General features: G+C 35.8%; 2 protein-coding genes across 2 annotated transcripts in view; one reads left to right on the forward strand and one right to left on the reverse strand.

Moving 5' to 3' along the window:
* Positions 1-5,051: 5,051 nt before the first annotated feature.
* On the forward strand, positions 5,052-12,000 carry LOC121407885 (DNA replication complex GINS protein PSF2-like). The gene is made up of 5 exons (XM_041599123.1): positions 5,052-5,161; positions 7,453-8,123; positions 8,994-9,093; positions 10,192-10,318; positions 11,124-12,000. Exons 2-5 carry the CDS (start codon positions 7,919-7,921, stop codon positions 11,247-11,249), a joined length of 558 nt encoding a protein of 185 aa, XP_041455057.1. The 5' UTR covers positions 5,052-5,161; positions 7,453-7,918; the 3' UTR covers positions 11,250-12,000.
* Positions 12,001-17,803: 5,803 nt separating this feature from the next.
* LOC121407886 (genetic suppressor element 1-like) overlaps positions 17,804-24,665 on the reverse strand; it is a 47,107-nt gene continuing 40,245 nt past the window's right edge. The window contains exons 12-15 of the mRNA XM_041599125.1: positions 23,506-24,093; positions 22,715-23,026; positions 21,963-22,066; positions 17,804-20,650 (exon numbers count right to left, since the gene is read on the reverse strand). Of these exons, the coding sequence (XP_041455059.1) occupies positions 20,543-20,650; positions 21,963-22,066; positions 22,715-23,026; positions 23,506-24,093 (1,112 nt within the window). The 3' untranslated portion in view covers positions 17,804-20,542. The remainder of the gene's footprint in view (positions 20,651-21,962; positions 22,067-22,714; positions 23,027-23,505; positions 24,094-24,665) is intronic.

A 24,665-nucleotide genomic window follows, 5' to 3' on the forward strand; every position in this document is an offset into this window, starting at 1 on the left:
ACATATATTCAGAGTATGAAAGATTAGATAAAATTTTGAAATTAAAATTTTTAAATATTTCAAAAAAATATAATAATATTAAATATTTTTGGTTTTTAGAATGTATATTATTATATTTTTGGTGAATTTTAAGCTGTATAAAATAAAGTCTAGTCATAATCACTGGATTCTTCTAAATACGACGGCTGCTTTTTGTTTTTGCTGCAAGCGTTTATAAGCGAGCGAGAGCTAGAGATCCCGGGGGGCCACTTACATTGGCGAGTGGATACCATGCGCGACCAAAAAAACACGTAAAAAGGATGTCTTTTTCACGATAGGGCACGTTACGTACGTAACGTGATAAGGGTGTCAAAAACACAAAAATAATGAAAAAAGGGTATCTATTTCACTAGGAAAATTACGTGTTTAGGGTCTAATTTGAGGAGATGATAAAACAAAATTAAAATGTTTTATAAAGGATGTCCTTTTTGCCCCAGCACTACGTGTTTAGAGTCCGATTTGCGCGAGGTGTAAAAGGTGGGGTCGTATACTAAACCAAATAAGGTAAAGCCGACGACCGAAGGACCCGTAACAATAAAACATTCCTGTACTTGTTTAGGGGTTCATTTCAGGGAAGTTTGCCAAGAGTATCGTTTTGTTTCCAATACTTGTTAAGGGTAGGGTTTCACCCGGGTTTCACATGCCAATACTTGTTTAGGGGTGCATTTTCAGAATATGGAAATTACGTGTTTAGGGTGCTTTTCGAGACCTCATGGTCGCGCATGGTATCCACTTGTGAATGGAAGTGGCCCCCCCGGGCTAGAGATTCAAAATGAATATAATAGGCTTTCAAAATTTTTTGTTATACCGGATAGTTGGCATTTGTGGCAATATGGTTTTAATTGGATTACATGTTGACACGACATTTGCTCCAGTTGGTTGGTTTTAGTGCATGATGGGTTAGAAATACAGAAAGGGACAGGGGCGGCCGGATCCAGGATTTTCAAGGGGAGGGCACATTCCGATGAAAATTTAACAAGCCCCCCCCCCCCTCCAAAAAAAGAGAGGTTTTCGCCTACAATCGGAGGTCATTTTGTCCGCGGAAAAGTTGAAAACCCCCCCAAAAAAGTCCTCACTTTCAAGGGGGGGGGTAAAAGCAGTAGGGCCTATATTTACATACTATTGTGGCGGGGTTGTGGCTCTAAAAAGGGAATGGAGCCACGGGTCAGATCCCCCCCCCTTCCCCACCCTGGATCCGCCAGTGGTTATAGAATTTTGGGTTAAGAATAATGTAAAAATAGGCCTGAGCTATAAGTTACAGGGTTTAGGCCTATTTTAATAGTTTGGCTGTTTTTCGGATCGTTGATGTATATGGCTGGAGGGAGAGAACATTAAATTTTAACGTTATAACAGGCCTACTCTGTGTGTGCAGGGGGGGGGGTTCCAGTATGGTTAGCCATATCTTGAACTTAACTTGAAATAAATTGTCTTTACTGAAATCGACCCCCCCCCCCCGGCCCTCCTCGAGTATTTGGGGCAAACTTTGGAGAAGGTGCCTATTTAGACAAAGCATGATGATGGTGGTGATGATGCAGGGAACGCTGAACGGTTTTCAAAGTGGGGGGGGGGGCTGACCATGCAAAAAATCACAATCATATGGTCATTTTTACATTTTTTAACACGGTTTTGGAAAAAAAAGTGGGGGCCCCAGCCTCCCCCCCCCCGCTTCCCCTGCTTCCGCGGCCCCTGTGATGATGATAATGATGATCGACGACGATGATCTAGGTTGATGATGATAATGATGAAGATGGTGATGGTAGTAATAACGATAATAATAATAATTTTGTTTTGCTTGTCAAATTTTTTCGGGTACGAAATACCCTTAATTTGTGGTTGAAACCTTTTTTTTTTCTTCGGGCTTGTCAATTTTTTTTCTGGTACGAAATATCCTTAATTTGAAGTTGAAAATCTTTTTTTTTTGGGGGGGGATGGCTTGTCAACACTTTCCTCCCAAAAATCTGCCCACCCCCCTTTTGGAAAATCCTAGATCCGCCCCTGATAATAATAATAAGAATAATAATAATATAAATGATAACAATAATTATATTTGAGCCAGTTAACTCGAAGGACTTTTCGACCTTCAGATTAACGAAATGAAGATCTATCACTTTTAGTTTTAGTCCTACCGATCCATGCCCGCATCACGTTTGCTCTAGGGCCGTAGAAAAGGTTGTAAAAGGGGTACTCTGTCGCAGGATTCTGTGTCTTGGTCTTATAAACGAACTATATACGTATCTCATTGAGGTCGTTCCCGAACAATATAGTTAATTTGTCATGCTTTTTTATTCTTCCAAACTCCCTTTTTCATTGTTATTGCTGTTATTATTTTAGATGATTGTTTCCAATTATGGATTACTTGTAAATATTGTGATTGTTATGAGAGTTTTATTCACCAATAAGAATATATAGGCCCTATATTTTTTTTTCAAAGGGGTATAGGCCTGAGGGGGAGGGGGGATAGGTAACTGCACATTTATTCTTCATATTTTAGGCCTGTTTCATCATTGCTTATTTATATTCACGGTCGTAAATCCACGGGGATGACCCCCCCCCAAACACTTTTCAAGACAGAACAATTTTTTAATCATCAAATGATTATGCGTGGATTAATCTTTAATTGCAGTCAACGGGTGCTCAAAGGGGAATCCAACCCAAATAAAAACTTGTTTTTAAAGGAAAATGAAATATCAGGCATAATGTTGATAGGTAAAAGTTTGAACAATATCGGACAAAATATAAAGTTGTAAAATGGAGACTTCAAACTGGCCACAAATATGATGTATAGTGATGTGAGGCAAGGACCCCGGCAAGGACATAGAGATATTAGTAAATATCTCCATGGGCAATTCTTCTTACATAAAATGGCTAAAATGGCATTTCCCCAAAAAGTTTCACTTCAAAACAATTTATTACCTGGGTTAAATTTGGATTATAATCCCAGGGGGATGGGTACTTTAAAGAAAGCAACAAATCCCTCTGCATAAACTTAGCCAGTTGCCAATTTGAAACCTATATATATACTTTCTTAATGCTTGTCCGATTTCATTCAAACTTTCGCCTTTCTGTTTTATTTATTTTTCCTCTTTCCAACACAACATTTTATGACCGAGGCTGGATTCCATTTAGTTTGGCCATATGAATTTGCATTCTAACAATGCAATTTCTCTCGTAATCGCTCCGCTCTCCGCGCTCAATCTAATTTGGCCCGACAAATTGTACGTTTAGCTTCTGCAAAGGTTAAATCAGCTGCATCATGCATGAGAATAACATAGTTACAGTATAACACTTTCATTTATACTTGAAGGCCCATGATACCAATATACCCGGGGGGGCACTTCCATTCACGAGTGGATACCATGCGCGACCATGGCGTCTCGAAAAGCACCCTAAACACGTAATTTCCATATTCTGAAAATGCACCCCTTAACAAGTATTGGCGTCTGAAACCCTACCCTTAACAGGTATTGAAGACAAAACGATACTCTTGGCAAATTAATATTCCCTGAAATGAACCCCTAAAAAAGTACAGGAATGTTTTATTGTTACGGGTCCTTCGGTCGTCGGCTTTAACTTATTTGGTTTAGTACGACCCCACATTCTACACCTCGCGCAAATCGGACTCTAAACACGAAGTGTTGGGGCAAAAAGGACATCCTTTATAAAACATTTTAATTTTCTTTTATCATCCCCGCAAATTCGACCCTAAACACGTAATCTTCCTAGCGAAATAGATACCCTTTTTTCATTATTTTTGTGTTTTTGACACCCTTATCACGTTACGTACGTAACGTGCCCTATCGTGAAAAAGAAGACATCCTTTTTACGTGTTTTTTTTGGTCGGGCATGGTATCCACTCGTCAATGTAAGTGGCCCCCCGGGCAATATACTTAGATCATAAACCAATTAAAGCATCATTTGAATGCACTGACGTAAATGGGGGGGGGGGGGTCATAATTCATAGCATCTTTGTGAAAGGTACAATATAAAACCATTTTCAATTTTCTGAGAAAATGATATTTCATTGATTTTTTTTTACATGTGTAGGAATAATGCTCGCATATGACGTCACTAATCTGATAATTATTTTTTTTATTTGTCGATGGATTGTTCTCAAACCCTCGTCAATATTTTCAAAATTATTTTTACAATAAACTTTTGTCAGGGTGAACTTCCCCTTTAATATACGGTAGATGTGTGATGCGATGCAATGATCAAATCATTTTGAGGGCTAGTGCAGAAATTATACATTTGGGCTTCGATCTCAAGTTTACATTTTCCAATGAAATCATAAATTTTGACTCATTATTCAGAAGAATATAATTTTCACCATTTTTGTTTTGGTTTCCTTTTTTTCCTCAGTATATTTGGATTTTTTCTTTTCTATTTATTCAAAGGGGCCTTAATTTATGCCCACATTCTCTACGTGTGTGCGTGGGTGTGTGTATGTCAATGTATACAACAAGCAACCATAAGTTTATGTATGTTTATGTGTAAATACCCGTTTGCCTTTTTATTTATTTTTTTTTACAATATCATATTGCGAGCGGGCGAAGCGAGTGTAAAAAAAAATCAACATTTTCTCGATTTGATTTCATCATAAAGTGACAATCAAGATAATGATAATGATTATAGGTTATGGAAAAATGAAATAATATTAATTTTCTATCAAGACATGAAATCTTGAAGCGTTAACATAATTTTTGTTATGATATGGAGACAAGAAAAAGCGAAAATGTTTGCTCTTTGTTATTCTCCCCTCATCTCATTTTCTTCACTTTTCTTCCCCGATTCCTAAAATCCTCTTCTTTAACCTTTTTCTTATTCTTATTCCGTTTCTCTTCTCTTTCCCCTTTTTTCTTCTTTTAATTCTAATAGCTTTTTTGAAAACTTTGATGGATTGTCCTCAAACCTTCACCAATTTAGTCGGGGTGAATTCCCCCGAGCCCTTTAATGGGATTTCGCTGAGGTAGTAGCTTTAGCTAAAAAGCCGTTGAGATGAGAGAGATCGAGAAGAAGCAGCGAAATGATAGTACACCAGCGGGAAATTGGATATTTGGATTCAGTATGAGAGAACTGGGCAAGTTGTATCCATATTCATGGTTTTGGGAGATATTTTAACATGGTATGTATTATGCATTGGTTTGGAATGATTATACGATTAATGCTTTTCTCGTTTTTTCCTCCAAATCTAAGATCAATCAAAGGTTCTGAGGTTTATAATTCATAAAGATCAATGCTTTCTTTTTTAATTTTGGGACTGGGTGAACTGCTTACCGGTACTCTTTCTCTAGTCCCACTCATTGTAATTCGCGTAGGCTAGTAGTAGTAGTAGTAGAGCCGGCGGGCACCTGCCTGCTCACTCACTGCATGCTGCAAGTGCAACCTAGCCTGGAGGCGTCTGGAGTAAATTCATCTACCTACGTAGGTTACTCCCCTAACGCATGGCTTTGCTTTTTATGCCTTTCTGTAGAGGCGAGGATTAGTGTGTTGAACCTAGCTAGACCTAAAATAATCACCAATTTTATTTTTTGTTTTTCGCCCAAAATTATGTAGGCCTACGCGGTAGATCTACATGGGCAAGTTTTATGTTTACCCCCATTTTTTTGCATTTTTCTGAATTTTCATTAAATAAATAGTAGTAAAATTGAAAAAAAGTTAAGAGCAAGAGCGTTCACTTACCCCGTCTGTTTATGTCGCCATTTTATTTCTTTTGTTATCGATACCTAGATACACACGCGTGCAGATCGAGCTGCAACTTAGATTTTACAAATACTTGCATTTGCCAATTAATATCACGATTCGTAAAATATTTGTTTCGGTTGATAAATATAAAGTATTTTATATGATATTTATTGATTAAAACAAATATTTTGTGATTCCTGAATCCTGATATCTATCGGCAGATGCAAGTATTTTTTTAATCCAAGTTGGCTGCTCTATACTGTAGAGCTGCCACCATGGATTAAAAAAATACTTCAGGATGGTGAACCAGTTCAGATATACCGAGTGACAAAGGTGGGATCAAATGGTTGTTTATTGTAAAAATTATAGAAAAAAATATAACAAGAATGAAAAATAGCTTTATTTCTTACTCTTCACCCTTATTTCACTCCGTGTCTATCCTCCAATTATCCTCAAAATCACCTATTTTGAAGATAATAGGAGCTGCATTTCTTCTCCGATCATCTTCAAATTTGGCATGAAGGTTGAGTATGGTATAGCGAAGAAGCCTATTGATTTTGATGTGGGCAGAGACATCGTTGCCATGGTAACAAGAGTTTTTGTGGAAATTTAGCAGAGATGCCCTTGTGAGCGCTCTACCAGCTGCATTTCTTTTCCGATCACCTTTTAATGTGGTATGTAGGTACATTATGGTAATGCAAAGCCGCCTGTTGATTTTGGTGTGGGCGGAGAAATTGTTGCCTTGGTAACAAGAGTTTTTGTCTCGCCCACCAGAGGTGAAGGCGAGACTTAGTCTTAGGGATGATGGATCCAAACATCGTCCGTCCGTCACAAACCTTATGACACATAACTCCACAACCGTAAGTCACTTTTCAACCCAACTATGTTGGTAGATGGATTTGGGGGACCTGCATATTATGCTGCAGTCAGAGGTCACATGGTAAGGTTAAAGGTCATTTTCAGGTCAACATTAAAGTTTACATGCAAGACTCATGACATCTACATTAAATCCGCAACTGGAAGTCACTTTTCAACCAAACTTGGATGGTAGATGGACTTGGGGGGGCCTGCATGTTATGCTGCAGTCAGAGGTCACATGGTAAAGTCAAAGGTCATTTTCAGGTAAATGTGCAAGACTCTCTTTCTCCGCACCCGAAGTCACTTTTCAACCACACTTGGATGGTAGATGGGCTTGGGGGACCTGCATGCTAGGGTCATTGTCACCATGATAATTGTATTTATTTGTCAAATTTCTTTGTGAACTCTATATATCACCAATACAATGATGGATGACACGGTGAGTTCGGGGGATACATGTGCCGAGCATCTCTAGTTTTAACTCCAAAAGTCTCTTTTTGTATGTTTTGACATGGAGATCAACAAGAAAATGGTCAAACTTGTGTATTTTGTAAATGAAAAGATTGACATCTTGTTTGGGTTTTGTTCTTAGCTGGAAGACGTGTCTGTAGTTGATGTCTTTCTAAGGATTTTTCTTTGAACCCCCCCCCCCCATCGGCTTCATAACAAAGTTGAGTAATTCTTACGAAGAAGGGTTCAACCGTAGACACTGTTGTAAGGCTATTCTAACTTTAAAAGTAAGAGCTGCCACTTAAAAATTTGAATGTATTGAAATGTATAATCATATTTTTTCTTTGTACTTATGCCCATATATAACAACTGATTTGACTAAATTAAGTTCAGTATGTATTTTTCTTCTCTCACTTGTTTCAGGACTGATTTTCAACTAACTAGAGGCCGCGGAACAGGAAACTTGTCACTTTACCTTCACAAACTTTCAAGGCCTCTAAATGTACTTTCATGAACTAAGGGACAGACTCACCTCATTTGATGATACTGATAAATTAAGAAATAACCTGTCAGTTTAGGATCTAAAAAAAAACCTTGAATTTTAATTTAAAAAGGGGGAAGGGAAAGTCTAAAGGTGTCATGTGCACTTTTACACAATCACAGATAAGAGGATTAAAGTGGGACATATAGTGTTGGATTTGCTGAATTGCTCCTACTTTGCTAAAGAACATTGGAATATCAAGACTTGAGACTGCACTCTGGTGCATATTCCTTGAAGCAAGACAACTCAGATGGTGCTGATTTGAAGAGAAATATCGGCTGTGCACACTAAATCACAGAGGTCATACTCATAAGACCTTTCATCCGAAAACAATTGAACGGCGTGGGCATGGATCCATCTGAAGTGGAGTTCCTGGCAGAGAAGCAGGAGGTCACGATTGTTCCCAACTTCTCCCATGATGAAGTTTTCTTGATAGCGGGCAACGTTGGACCGTTCAACCCTAGTTTACCCATGAAGGTCCCCCTCTGGATGGCTGTCAATCTGAAACAAAGACAGAAGTGCAGGATCCAACCTCCTGATTGGATGAATGTCGGTAAGTAATTCATGGTTTGTGAAAGGAGGATGGAATGGTTGGGAGAGGGACAGGGATTTGAAGTGTTCTTAAATATTCTAGTTGATTCTGAATAAGTAAGGAATCATGCGTTTAAAAAAAAGATTAACTTAATTATTGAGGATGTGGGACAGTTCATGAAATGAACTGAATGGAATGGAATACATGTAGGTGTTTATGCAGGTAGTGGGGTGGAGGGGGGGAGGTGGTTTATGTGTTTTGAGGAGCCCATAACATACAAGCTTTGCTTTTTAGTGGGATCCTCCATTTTTACAAATTATAAATCACAAATCCTTTACACATGATTATTTTGTATGTAACTTTCTTTATAACATGTCCTTTTCAAGGTGATTTTATGACATTGGTATATTTTTTATGATGTTGACTTGTTATGATTGTATTTATTTGATTTATGTTTTGTTGAAAATGAAATAAATGAAATGAAATATGTAGCTAGTTATTACAATTATACTTATCAGTTACTATGATTTTTTTTCCAAATCAGAACTGAATAAGAAAAGATCTAGATGAATGGATTGTTTCATCTATTAGCTCAACATGATCTGTGTAATTTAAAAAATAAAGTCAAGATTTCATTGGATAATGGTGGATGTCGATATCGAGCATTTAGGATGGAGTTTGTGGTGCTATTACAGGCAATACAAATATTGATTTGATACAAGGGAAAATCGGATATAATCTTTATTTAAAAAAAAAAGAAGAAAAAGTGATCACTATTATGTACTTGTGTGGGAAATACATAACAAATTGGTGTTCACGGGAATAATAAAGAAATGCCAGTGGATGGATGTCTTTAACGACGACAAAAATAATTTGTATTTTGAATACTAGAGAAACTAGAAGAAGTGAAGAAACAAGAGCAGGATTCAGCTGTTTTTCAACCCATGGTGAACCCACATTATATGGAGGTTACTAAACTACTTCTCAGCCAGTAAGCTTGATCAAGTTACTGGCCCGTATTCTGAAGTCAGGTTTAACTTAGACCATGGTCTAACTCTGTGCTAAAATTATGGGAAGCCAAAAGTGTCAATTTTTTTTATTAAGTTGTATGTTTCTTATGTTTACTGTGCTCTTTTCTGATTCATCGATGGTGAAGACAATCATCTATTTGTACTTCATAGACAATAATGAATAATGATTTCGAGAGCAAGATGAACTGAAATATGATATCTCTACTGTTAGTGATTATGTAACAATTGGCTATCCATACTTAAACCACAACTTTAAACCTGACTCCAGAATACGGGCCACTGACATTTTGTTTTTACTGCAAATGCTTTTAACATCTTTGTCAAAATCACCACCATCATTATCACCATCATCATCATCACTCATCTTTATCATTACCACTGTTATCAACATCAGTCTGTACATGTATTTCAATAACTTTTTGTCTGGCCTGAATAGCAGAGAGCTCTAGACTCTAGGCACTGCTTTTCTGACGACAGCGGTGGTGATGATCATGTACAGCTTCGACAACAGCACCCTTGAATATTAATCAAGCAACGTTTCTATGCTAGCCAAATACAGTAAAAAACCGACTCATCTGAAATAAAAATGTTTCTTTATGGCCTGGTCACACCGCCCGAGCGTTGTTGGAGCAGTCGTGGAGCGGAGAGAAAAAAATCATCACCGCTCGCTACCGTTCACCATTTTCAAATTCGATTTTTTTTTTTTTTCGATTTTTTCCCCAATTTTGTGAGGGAAATTCGACCCTCTCTCCCTACTGCTCCACGACCGCTCCAACAATGCTTGGGCGGTGTGACCGGCCTTTAGTTGTAAAGTTCAACCAAAAAGGAAAGTGACTACATGACTGTACCTTGCATATACATGTACACTGTTCATGTCCTTTATCACTGCATGATAAACATTGTATGTATACCCCTCCCCCAAATCATAAATAGATAATTTAAAAAAAAGGCCAATGAAAAAAAAAAAATAAAAAAAATATATTCTATTCCATTTCTTGAGGGATAATATACATAAGAGAAAAAAATTATATTTGAAAGTTTTTATCCTTCTCTGTCAGTGCTACAGATGACATTCCCAATGCCGATGAAGTAAACACGTTGATCAAAGATATATGGGACGTGAGGATGGCCAAACTGAGGCAGAGTATTGACAAGTTTGTCAAAGATCAGGAAACACATGCTAGGGTGAGTTTAAACATCATTCTTTGTTTGTTCCACATCTAACCTAAAAAAAATTGTTACATTTTTGTCAAGAAAGGTAATGAAAAATGTCAGATTTATTTCACAGGAAGGAGATTATGGTTACCTTTTTATAATAGGTTACACTAATTAAATTTCCATTTAGCAGAAAAGTGCATTATATTGGGAATATTCACAAGGACTTGTCTGTTTTAGACCTGTGTTTTTTTTCTTTCTTACTTCATAGATATATGTATCATGAGTTTTTGTAAAGTTAAAGCCATTTGATGAATTCTAATAAACTTGACTATTGTATTGTAGGTGAAGCTAATAATCCATAAAGACTATGTTGTAAACATGCTGAGAGACACTGACATTCCTCATGATATTATTTTATTCACTTTCCTTAGATAATGTTCATGTTATCTAATTTATAAAATCTAGATATATTTATCTTTATTATATGCAACCAGTTGTCTTATATCCACCTTCTTATATGATGGAATCTTTACAATAACTAAGCATTACAAACATTATTTTGGTTGTTTGCATTTCCCCCCATTTTTACTTCTGATTTGCTCACTGTTTATTGATTAAATTATAATGTTTTTTAGTTTCTGATTGCTTTCTTTCTTGACTTTTGTATAAATTAAGCTGAGTATAGGACATGTTGATTGCAATTTACATGTACCTTTAGTTTGCAAACTCTATAGTGAAAAATTATAATAGATGTACTATAGAAATTATTGCAATGTAACGTAAGAAATATGTTCCTATGAAATAATCATATAAACTTTTACTTCATTTGCAGCTCGACAACTTGTCACTGATGGAGATCAACACGATAAGACCATTCCTCACAGAAGCCCTGGACCACATGCACACATTACGCATGAATCTCTTAACAGCAGGCCCAGGTCCTACTCAAGACAGCTAAGACTAGGTCTGTCAAGAGACTTGGACCACCGTATGAGACTATTCACTACATAGATCTGCACTTGCGTGCAGTCGATGGTACCCAGTCGATTGTTTAACAATGACAAACTGCTCTGGTAATGCATGCTTTTTTTCATCAAATGTAAAGCATTAAGCAATCAAGTGCCTCCATGAACCTCTAATGTGATCAGGATCTATAAATGAAGGCGTCAGCAAAGTCATATACCACAAAGAGCATACAGAAAGCCTGGAAAGAGAGACAGTTATCCACCTAGGCATGCTTACTTCACCTAGGCACGCTTTCTTGAATATTGAAATTTCTGACAAATTGTCATTCTTCGACAGTTACATAATAAGAGACTAACTGGTGCCAAACAAATCAGTGATTTCACTGAAATTGTCAGAGCTGACTATTCAGTAAAATTGTGCTTAGTAGTAAAACCAATTGTAAACTGGTGCCAACATGCTGATATTATTGAATTTTTGAGTACATGTCTGTAACATACTGACTCTGAATTCAATTCATACAATAAAACCTAGCATATAGTGATGAAAGGCTTTGTAAATGGCTAAGAGAATATTCACAGCTATTATTTGGAATTGTATTTGCAGCATTCCAACAATTATTGTACATTGTGGAAGCAGTTCCTAAAAATTCATGTGAGAATTATATCTAGACAAGTGATTTTCTGACAGCAGTAATTTTATATGAGTTAAAATAATTCTTTAAAGTGCGATTGGTGTACTACTTCTAAAAACTGATTCTAGCAGCTGCCCATGATGCAACTCATATATGGCCTGGGAATGACTACCAAATAAACTCTTTCTGAGGACAAATGATGAATGGTAAACACCAATCGTAACATTGGCACTATGAATAAAATTAACTAAACTCACACTTTGCAGAATTCACTAAATTACCCTTTGATCTTAGAAGAGTGATGATCTTTGATCTACTTACTAAAAAAAAAATCCCATATTCACAGAAAAGTGCAAGAAAATCCAGTCAAGTTATCTTGCTAAAGAAACATTTTCATAAAAAAGTAACATTTTATTTGAGAGGGTGTTACTTGACTGGTAATATCTGTTTCTTTAGTTTGATGTCATGTGGGCACCTCCAGCCATTCCCTGCACAACAATACAAAGTGGTATGTCTGCATTAAAGGTGAATGATCCCAAGAGGCATCAGACAGGCAGCAGATTGTGAAAGTTTGGACAAAATCAGACAAGAAATAAGAAAGTGAGGAATTTTCAAAAATTTGACTCATTATTTATACCTAGATGGGGATTTCCAATTGGCCAAAGAAGATAATGTGACTGTGATGTGGGGGGGGGGGGGGATGGGCAACTTTTTTGCTCCAGTCAAAAGATTTATTCAGAATAGTGCATTTCTTGTTTGAGGAACGATACCAATAAACTCCTGGGGCCCGTCTTACGAAGACTTGCGATTTATCTGATTAATCGCCATTATGGAAAGCCAGCAAAATTCAACATATTAAATGCATGTTTGCTCAAAAAAATTTCTAGATATGAATGTATATCCATGAATTCATTGATTTGACAGATTGGTGTGTTCACCTTTGTTTACAAATGAAGTTTTGCACATTTCCTGTAGAAAAAATTATGACACTGATGGATTTCCATAGAGTTACGATTGATTGGATCAATCGTAACTCTTTGTAAGACGGGGCCCTGATGTTATATTCAATTACTGCTGAGGGTAAAAGTGCTTCAAAGAAGTTCACATATTTTTGATAATTAAGTCAATGGCAAATGAGAGAGTTAATTGTCTCAATCTATAAGTTACCACGCACCAGTGATGATGCAATAACATCTGTAAACAGCAACCCTTATAAACAATATAAGGACTTTGTATTTTATCTTGGAGCAGTGTAATAGCAGTTATTTACTGGGTTATACCAGTACCTAAAGTTAATTGACCAAGTGACTAAAAAGCAAATTTACACCAATATTATTGGAAAAGATTTAAGAATTCTAAATCTTGCATAAGTTGACTTTTCATTAGTAAAGATATTCACTTAAATTGAAGCAATTTTTTAGACGAGATTATGCAAAGAAATTGTATTCCTCTTCTAAGTCAGATTTCCAACATACCACGGTCTAAGAAAAAAAAGAGTACCGGTAAAAATTACCCTTAGTATGTTGAAAACAATATGATAGAATAATTCATTTGTCCCAAATCATTTTGTATCAATTTTGTGTGGTATCTCTTCACACTTGGATTATAATTGCATTAAGGGAATGCATTCCAACCAAAGGCAAAGTAATGCATAAGTAGTGCTGTCATCCTGGGGGGGGGGCCACTTCCATTCACGAGTGGATACCATGCGCGACCATGGGGTCTCGAAAAGCACCCTTAACACGTAATTTCCATATTCTGAAAATGCACCCCTTAACAAGTATTGGCGTGTGAAAGTTTTGGAAACAAACCAATACTCTTGGCAAATAGTCCCTGAAATGAACCCCTAAACAAGTACAGGAATGTTTTATTATTACGGGTCCTTCGGTCGTCGGCTTTACAGTAGTTTGGTTTAGTACCATCCCACCTTCTACACCTCGCGCAAATCGGACTCTAAACACAAAGTGTTGGGGCAAAAAGAACATCCTTTATAAAACATTTTAATTTTTTTCATCATCCCCGCAAATGTGACCCTAAACATGTAATTTTCCTAGCGAAATAGATACCCTTTTTTCATTATTTTTGTGTTTTTGACACCCTTATCACGTTACGTACGTAACGTGCCCTATCGTGAAAAATACTTCCTTTTTACATGTTTTTTTGGTCGCGCATGGTATCCACTCGTCAATGTAAGTGGCCCCTCCGGGGCTGTCATTCTCTGTGGCAACCATTCACCACTCTCCCTTTATGCTATGGAGGCTATTGAGATGGTGTAGGACAACAGTATTGTTCCTGATGTAAACTTCTATGAAGTGTATCTGAAATTATATGATATCAATTTTGTGTGGTATTTACTTATGTTTGAACAAACAGGGGACATTATTTGTGAGAGTGCAAAAGCTTGACTTGTGCCAAAGGCTAAAGCAGTGCCTGTTTGATATCATAAGAGGCAATCATTGACTATTCTTCCTCGCTCTCATGTAATGAGACAACATATGGCAATATTTTCATGGATATCTGCTTTAAGAGAATTTACAATGAACATTTTTTGTAATATGACACATTTTTTGTGTGTCGTCAACCTGGAATCTGTAAACTTTAGCATTGGATCCTTTGGGAGAAACATTCAAGTAAAATGTAGAATGTTAATGCACCAAATTTCCTTTGTGGCATGAATGAATTTTAATTTTTATCTTAAATTTTAAAGTCAGGTGGATAAATAAATGTTTGAAAGTTCATTATTGTAATACATTGTCTCAATAGCCTCAATGGCAGAAAGTGTGCATTGCTATTATGCATTGCTTTGGGGGTAAGGTGATCTTTGCATTCACTGTCTCATGTTCATCTAAGAAATTCCACAGATAGATACCATATGGGTTGGATAAAACACCCTTCCAAAGGGTGTAAAATAATTGACTAATTTACAATGTAATTGTATACAGTATGTAAATATTCAAGATATGTGTCTTCAAGCCATGTTTGCCTTGTAAAATATACTTCAAAAAACCAGAATGTCTCCCGATACGACTAAATTGAATTCATATCATTAATAAATATATATGTAAATACATATTTTTCAACTGTTTCAATTTTATCTCCAATATTTCTTATAATTGTAGAGGTCAAGTCCATCCCAACATCGCTTTTGTTCAAATTGAGTAAATTGGACAGGCAGAGTTGAAAAACAAGGAAAAATAGAAATCACTTCAAATGACTGCAAAATTTAAACATTATAGCATTTTAAAATCTAGTTTTAAAATCGACGACATACCGATGTAAAATGAGATTCTAAATATTTCAATTTTCCTGTGATTTGCAAAATTGCAAGTTCACTACTCATGATTCAGTCAATGCCATGCATATCATCATTGGTGTATAATGAAAAAAGTGGTTTCTTTAAATGTTACTAATTTATCTCTGCTTTGCTTTACTTCAGTATGGTACAAACTAAAGGCTGACTTGGCTTTTACAATGTAATTAGCAATTTCATCATCCATCTTTCATTTTTCTAGGCCAGAGTAGAGTTTGACAGGCCACTGGCAGGCTGATGAAACAAAGAAATACGCAAGAAAATTTAGTGCCGAAGACTGAACCTTATTCAATTTAAGGACTGAATTTCCTAAAGTTTCATATGGTAAAACAGTAAATCAAGTGGGGCTTTGGAAGTAGGATGACTTCTCAATTTTCTTGCTTGAATTTATCATTCATGTTACAATATCACTTTATTCTGTCTGGGTGCTGCCATATTATTTGAAAGTACTAGGATTTTAGAATGCAACAATATCATCATGTAACAAACCAATAAATTCAAGTAAGAAAATCAAGAAATTCAGAAATCTTTAATTCCATTTTCCCATCGTTTGATTGAAAGGTGCAAAATTTGATATCAAGGTTTAGCTTTAATATTGATACGAAATTAAATTCTTTAATTGATTAAATTTCAAAGTTTTTTTTTACACTGAATTTCTTATGTATTTCTTTATTTAATTTATCATGATCATCCAGTCAATGCAGAAATATCATTGGTTGGAGCTGGTGAAAAAAAACTGGGGTGACACAAGGCTAAATTTTCTCCTTCTGCTTCTTCTGTCTGCACTGACATTTTCTCTTCAGTCTCCCATTCTCTCTTTCATACAAATCTTGGCTACATCAAATAAATACAAAGGACATGGCATGTACGAGTGATTGCAATTTTTTTATTCCTCAAGAAACATATCTTTGGAATAAAGAAAACAAACAAAAAAAAACCAAAAATAAGAAGGTTGAGAGACAAAAAGGAAAGAATCTTACACAACTACAATGCACTCTAGACTCTTGCAAGAAGAGTAATCAAAGAAAAACTAGGTAAAGACATCACAAATGTCTAATTCATCACAAAACACAAAAAACGTGGAATAAATAACATTTCGGTCCTAAAATTTGAAGAGGAAATGAAAAAAGACACATTGGACATTTCCTCATACTGATATTCTGTGCACTTTATCTTTCTCTCTTGCATACTCTCTCTCTCTCTCCCACTACATATACTCAAACAATTTATTAAGTTAAACCACACTAGAAAAAAAAAATCTCGAAAGATTTACAAATAAATGGAAATGTACATGACCTACACATAGTTTGTGTCTACTTTCATTAACATCCAATTTCAATTAAAATCACATTCAAATCACGTGATAGAATTTGTCTCTTCTAAAATGTGTTATTTACAGTTGTAACCATTCGTTAAAGTCATGTGCTTCATATCATATGAGATCATAAAATTTACACTACTTCCAAAGACAACAATGCACAATAAGTACAGATATTTGTATTTTTGATTGAACGCAAAAAAAAAAAAAAAAATAAACTTATCATACACTTGCACACATGTATGCTAGTCACATTATACAAGGTTTGTTTTAATCAAGAGAAACATCAGTGAAAGAGGCTGTTCAATTTAAAAAAAAAATCTTCCTTTTGTCTTCTTAATTTATCAAGATGAGGATTGCAAATTAATTCTTTTGAATTGACATATACATATAGATATAGATATACTTCATGATTTTAATAATGTTTCATTCGCATTGTACGGACTTTAAGTCAACTGATAAGCTACATTAATTTAAAAAAGAAGAATGAATTGACTGCAACATAATGTCAGGAAGCCATTTTCATCTCTTTCATGTCAAAATCACTAATTCAACAATGAAACCAGCTTCGGCTTGGGAATTACAACTATGTATAATATTATAGCATGTTTTTTAGCAAGAACTGACAGTTGAATTTATTATTTTTCTAGTTCTCTTTATATTATAATTTGGATACATTTTTTCAAAAAAGAAAGCAGACTGGATTGGATGAACATTACCCTGTGTGAAAATAAACTTAAACGAAAGACAAAATAATTTTTTTCAGAGTGTACACAACAATGGACTTGAATAGTTTTTGCTGCTAAATGTCAGATATATGTATTGAAAATAATTAAACATCCCCCCCCCCCAACTGCATGGATCTACTTCTTAGGTGGGCATGGAATTACACACAATAAAATGGGAGAATATAGGAAGAGTTGGTCCACTGTTGACACTTATTTTTGGTCCTCATATTACTAAATCATTTCAACACCATAAATTTCTAAAACTGAAGTGCAATTGTAAGTTGTAAGAGATTATTTTCTCATGGAAATTGGGCTGAGATAGTTTCCCAAGAACTGTGATTAATAGCCAAAAAGGTGAAAAGAAATGTTTGATAATATAACCAAAGATTGTATTTGTAATTCTCATGTGCAAATACCTTGATGGATTGATCAAAGTATTTATACTAAGTTTGATAGAGAGATTGTCTTGTTTAAAGATATCACATGATCATCAAACATAAAAGTTCTATATATTTAACATTTATAATTGCTCATTTTCATGGTTAATTGTGTAAAACTAGAAAAATCTACTGAATATGAAATCCAAAGTATAAAACTGCCAATATGACAATATATATATGCAAATGTACATATCTATACACGTGTATACATATATTGCCACATACACGAGGGAACTATGCAATGACAAAAAATGCTTTGAATTATAAAAACTGCCATATTTACAAATTTACAAACAGCAAATCTCCCCCCAAAAGCATAAAAATAATAAAAGAATAAATGAATGAGTCTTAACTAGGTGCACTGATTGTGCATTTCAACATACAAAAACAAAAAAGTTGGTGCAAAATTCTATGTGGGTGGGGGAAGTGTCATATTTAAATAAATAATGAAAGATTCTTTTTACCATCTCAGAAAAACTACATTTAAATCCAACAATGGATAATAGTAGATAAGAACATGAAGTGAAATGTATGATACATGATTGCACTTTGCTTCAAAATCTTATAAAATATTCTTAATTTTAATAATAACACTAAGGGACGACAAAAGAGAAGTTGGATACATAACAATTAGAAAGATAGAAAAAAACGCTTGCATGAAATCAAGACATGTAGACGTACCTAAGTTTCTTTTTTTTAACTAAAAGGGTAGAGTCATACTTTCTTTCCCTTAAACAAATGTTCTAACTTTGAAAAAGGTAGCAGCACTTAGTATAAAGTTTGTAAAGGGTCTTCGAAATCCACGCCACTAATAAGTAAGGAATTTTTAAGTAGTAAAAGTAAAAAATTATGCTTTTTGTAACACTACCATGAAGAATCTAGTATGGAGCTTGATAAAATTTTTATCATTATTTGGAAAAGAAAGAAGACCAAAGAGAAATTGTATCAATCAAAATATATTCTTATATAGATTTCAGAAACGCACATGGAGGAGGAATCCAACCATGTTTTTATATTTTATTTTCAAATTCCTTTCCTTCTTATTTGATAAAAGAAAAATAATTACAAAACTGATCAGGAAGTCCAATATTTTGTAGAATTGTGTATCGAATGATAAGGTAAGTGTTAGGCACTAAATCAGCAATAATACTTATATCCTGAATAATAACATTTCAGTGTAAAGAAAAATGGTAAACTAACGTGGAAATTGCTAACCTATATAAAGACAAGCTGCCAAAAACACAAAGAATCTAATGCAGACAAATCATAACTTAATTGAGTGTATAAATAAAATAAATAGAAATATCCCTGCTAGCCGGACAAATATATTCAAGACAGCATATCGAGTCACAGAATAAATAGAAATATAAAGTTTGATGATTCTGGCCTTCCATTCAATTACACCACGCAGCTCTATGTGCATTGCTCACAGTAACTTCATTAACAGCAGATACTTCATTACATAGGTCTGCAAACATTAACATCCATTTGTACAATACTTCCGACTGCACAATCATTTTGCGTTTATTTTCTTGAAATTGATTTCTTTTAATTTTTAATGAAAGAAAATTCTTTGAAACAAGTATTCCCAAAGTGAGAAAAAGTAACTAAATTTGATATCTGTTAAAAAGGAAATAACATTGGAAAAATCAATTCTAGGTCAGACTTTGTCTGACGTATGTTTAACGCATTTTAGTTGCAGGTATTTTCTTGTGTTTTATTTTTTCTTTTGGCATGCAAAGAACCTAACTGCGGTATTCATGTTTGGTAAAAAATAATTACAAAAACTTCACAAATTTAACAGCTGCACTTTAGGGGTTGGAAAAAAAAGGAAAATTCATCATTTCAGTAAGGAGTCGGACTTTTAATTAGAATGATCTTGGTCCACTTATTTAAAGCTAAATATTTAATGTATTCAGTTTATACATTGAATTTATCATCTTTAGTAAACATACAAGTTTTTTGCAACATTACAATTTCTGTAAAAATTATCTCTGGACTTCAATTATACACAAAGTTCTATCATGATCATTCAAGTACCAAAATAGAAATTTAGATGTCAATTCTGTTGTCACAATTAACATGATATAGAATAAGTAATGACTTGATTTATTTGAGTTATCAATTACCTTAATGCATTAATATAAAACCTACAAGAGATTTTAAACAAATCATCCGATCCCTGACCCCCCAGCTCCAAATATAATCTGTTAATAAGTTCATGAAAATATTACGAAAATTATTAAACTTCTGAAATTCTGTTCCTAAAGTACATTGTATCATGAATTCTTCATGGATTGAGCAAGAATACTTTTCTGAATGACGAAATCTTCATCTATGCATCAACGGATCCTTATATATGCATCGCAGATTTGTGGCATCCCTAAACTTGTCATTTACTTGATGAAGTTTGCTCTTCTCCATATCCAATAACTTGTCCACCTTTCACATCTACAGGCAATCATGACACCTCAAGCCTCAGACATTGCCAGTGCATAGAGCTGTATTTTAAATCTTGCACCCATCCAACCTGTCTGCTGTATCATCGAATATCATACAGCTCACTCCCATCATCTCGACTAGCTACGAACTACAGAAATCAATGCTGGATTGAAGAACGAAGACTACGGGCTAACGCAGGAATGGAACAGTCAGAAGTCTGATATATGAATCTCTGCACACTAAATACATCCAACTCGGATCAATGCACCGTCATATGAGATTGCAAACGTCCTCAGCAAGGCTTTATTTCACTCATTTCTTTCGCTATCAACCCTCATTACTGTTATGCGAAGAAAGAGGTAGCGATACCCTCTCACTGCCGCTAGGTCAGCCAGTCATCGTACAAGGGGCAAAGGTCATTTAGTAGCCTTATCTAGGTCCATTGTTCTCTGCCTGAGTAGGTGCATTTCTCGCATGTAATTCTCGTATTCTCGCTGCATCTCGTACATGCGCTCTGTAAGCTCCTGTGAGTTTGAACCAAGGAGGGTCACAGAGAAAAATAGAAAACATGGTTTAGGCGCCTAGCGAGGAATTGCAATACAGAGGTACACGGTTGACAAACAAATTTGGGGTTAACAATGATTAGAATCTACAAACAAGTGGAATGCCTCTGGCCGTCTCACCTGCATCACGCAGTTCAATATAGCAGCAGTGCTGACTTTGAAAACTACTCTAACTCGCACAAGATGTTCAGTGATACATGGTTACTCTTATGTCCACTTTTTATGAACTAGACCAATAAACTTACAGAGATATGATGGTAATTCAACAGATACCCCCAATTCGGCCAAAGTTCATTGACCCTAAATGACCTTTGACCTTAATCATGAGACCTGAAACTTGCACAAAATGTTCAGTGATGCTTGATTACTATTATGTCCAAGTTTCATGAATCAGATCCATAAACTTTCAAAGTTATGATGGGAATTCAACAGATACCCCCAATTCGGCCAAAGTTCATTGACCCTAAATGACCTTTGACCTTGGTCATGTGACATAAAACTCATGCAGGATATTCAGTGATACTTGATTAACCTTATGTCCAAGTTTCATGAACTAGGTCCATATACTTTCTAAGTTATGACGTCATTTCAAAAACTTAACCTCAGGTTAAGATTTTGATGTTGATTCCTCCAACATGGTCTAAGTTCATTGACCCTAAATGACCTTTGACCTTGGTCATGTGACATGAAACTCTACAAGGATGTTCAGTAATACTTGATTAACCTTATGTCCAAGTTTCATGAACTAGGTCCATATACTTTCTAAGTTATGATGTCATTTCAAAAACTTAACCTCAGGTTAAGATTTGATGTTGACACCGCCGCCGTCGGAAAAGCGGCGCCTATAGTCTCACTCTGCTATGCAGGTGAGACAAAAAATGACGATGATGACAACAATGTCATCAACAAAAAATATATATTACAAGTATGGAACTGCCTAAATCAATGGTGCTCAAAGTACCCCACCTCCTGAGCAGGACAACAAATCACATTGCCAGATATAACTTCAGATTTGATGTTGTCAGTGTCAAACATAACAGCATAATAATTGAATGAACAAATCTAGACAATTGCTCTTCATGACTTTCCTGAATCACCATAATATCTTTTAAAACAAAAAACAAATATTTCATTTCTGTCTGCGCCTAATTCACTTTTGCTTTTACAACATAAATGAAGTAAACATCAGTTATGTAAGGCATTTATCTTTAGCATATTAACCTCTACAAAACAGATGGAATGTGAATAAACAGAGAATTGTAAATTCACTTACATTTTTCCTCCTTGCAAGTAATTCAGCATTGCCATTGAGTTCTGCATTGTGATGTGTAAGGCCAGTTAAATGTTCAAGGAGCACTGATTGCTCAGATCTTTGCTCTGAGGTAAGAGAAAAAAACAATAACCATACAATAATAGTTCTCAAAATCAAGGGATATGATTGGCTGCAGTACATGGCCACCCAAAAATTATGAATAACATATGTGAAGAATTTTAATGTGGTTTGTTTACACATTCTTAAATCAACATCAAAATGTTAATCTGCACTTTTATCTAAAGTGTGGATAAAACAGTTTGAACATTCTGTCATAGAATGTGTAAACAAAAGCTAATTAAATTTCAAAATAATTTGTTTAAATTTTTATGATTAAGTAATCGTTTGAGAGCATTAGATTTCAGAATAACTCACTTTTTGCATAGACCACAGATCGGATTATCTCAGGGACAGGGCTCAATGAAAAATAACTGAATATTTGTAAAGGTACGTTCACACATGCTGAAACATTCTCAAGGCGTTTCACAAGCACTTCATCAAAATTGTGAACAACACCTTTTGAAGATTCAAAAGATTTGAAGATTTGAAGATTCAAAATTAACTTGGGGTTATACAGAATCGTGCTGCTCGTTTAATTTTTGGCTTTGGATCCCGAACTCATTCAGTCATGGAGTGCATAAACAAACGTTAATGCACATCGTTAACAAACAATTTTTGCTGTAATTGAACTTGATAATGACATGGACTCGCACCTGCCAAGTATCTATGGTACGACTCTGAGACAACCTCCCATCCAGGCCAGGAGTAGAGACGATTATTCATCATCATGGGCTTGTGTCTGCTATTATGCTGTGTTGATGGAACAGATGGCAACATCGATGAGGACAAGGAGGATGATGATGGCGTGGGTGAAGGCTGATGGTGGTGATGATGATGGAGGTGATGCCTGCTTGAGGTTGTTGACGATGATGATGAGGAGGAGGAGGATGATGATGACGTTGGTGGAATGGTGTGATAGTCACGTTTAGCTGCTGAATCGTTGTGAGACGAGTTTGAACTTGCACCTGGAAAGAAAAAGAGAAACAATTTTTGAATTTTAAAGCATCCCTATATCTTTCCTGATAAAAATTATGAAAAAGTCACATTTCTTTTTCTCACCTTTCAATTTAATCATTATCAATTCACTATCCAAGAGTCCTTTTCAGGGCTAACTATGTGGTGATCTGTAAGCCTCTTCCTCCTTATAAATATCACCAAGCAAAGTTGAAAACTTTCAAAGATCAAATAAACAACTTGTAATTGCCATTTTAAAGAAGACTGTGTTTTGAATCTTAGAGAGTCAAAAGGGGCCTAAGCTTTCAATCCTAGCAGAATCTTCGTCGGAGGCAAAATGACAAACATTATTTTTATAAAGTTTTTAATCTTAACGACCCTACAAATCTTGGGGAAAAAAAAAAGAGATTTTGATTTTTTTTATAACATTTTTAAGTCCTTCTTGAATTTACCACCTTCACATCCAGCTTCCATTATCTACATCACATACCTTTCTTTTGATTGAGTTTCTCCTGAGTAGATCTCAGCACCGATTGATGGAACTCCTGAGCAAAACCATCTGAGATGGGGGTTGAATTATGCCTCGAGGTGTTGAGGAATGACGAGATGGTGAATGGTGACGGCTGCTTCAGCACAGTTTCCGACGTTGATGACGACGACGACGATGAAGATGATGTAGCATCCGACCTCCGACGGTAGCTAGCCAGTTCTCCATTCATAACCTCTTGCTTGATTTCCTTCTTCAGCTGCACACCATCTACGGCCTTCGTCGGTAACATGCTACCACCACCTACCGGAGGAGCCGTTTTCAGTAGCTGTTGGTTGTTATTAGAGGCGGTCCCGTGTGTTGATGATGTCGAGGAGTCCTCGGTGCTCGGGGAATGTGCATTGTGATTGGTTGTTTGGGGCGCTGCTCCAGCAGTGGAACCCGGGACTGTTCCTGGAGGTACAGGTGCGGTGGACGATTTGTCGTCGATCTGGAGGTGGTTGAGTGGGGTCTGTAGACCAGGGTGAGAGTTGATGTAAGGGGAACCCTCTTTGCCCTCCTGCAACCGCTGTTGGAGCACTGCATCCATTGCTAAATCAGAAAAAAACCCAGAACCCAGTTTAGAAAAGTATTTGTCAAACTCCCGTCAGAGCAAGTGAAATCCCCGCACTGCATACAACTAATTAACATATCAATTTAGTATTGTCAAGCTTTTGACAGCATATTTCATTAAGGATACCATCTCCTTATGTAGAGAATACCCTGCAGTGATCATACCAATTTCTTTACACAACATAGCCACATAAGGTATTGGTAAATGGTGGTGATTTTTTACTTGATTGTTCTGAAAGAAAGCGTGAATGCTTGTAAGCAAGTAACCAGAGGACCAACGGTTTAAGGTCCTCTACAAGGGACCTGGTAATGAGGATTAATGCCTTACCAAAGGGCACTAGTGCATTAGTCTTCTTGTGGGTGGTGCCCCACCCACAAGTTTTTTTAAATGAAAACTTCTAGGGGCTCCCAATCCCATGTTTTTCCTAATTTGTATATACCTGTATTATTATGATTGATTTATTGAAATAAATTTTGAAGTGAATTGAAATTGAACAAGTGGGAATCGAACCCAGGTCACTGGGATGCGAAACCCCTGCTCTACCAACTGA

The sequence above is a fragment of the Lytechinus variegatus genome, chromosome 2 (genome assembly GCF_018143015.1).
Source record: "Lytechinus variegatus isolate NC3 chromosome 2, Lvar_3.0, whole genome shotgun sequence".
Lineage (NCBI taxonomy): Eukaryota > Metazoa > Echinodermata > Echinoidea > Temnopleuroida > Toxopneustidae > Lytechinus > Lytechinus variegatus.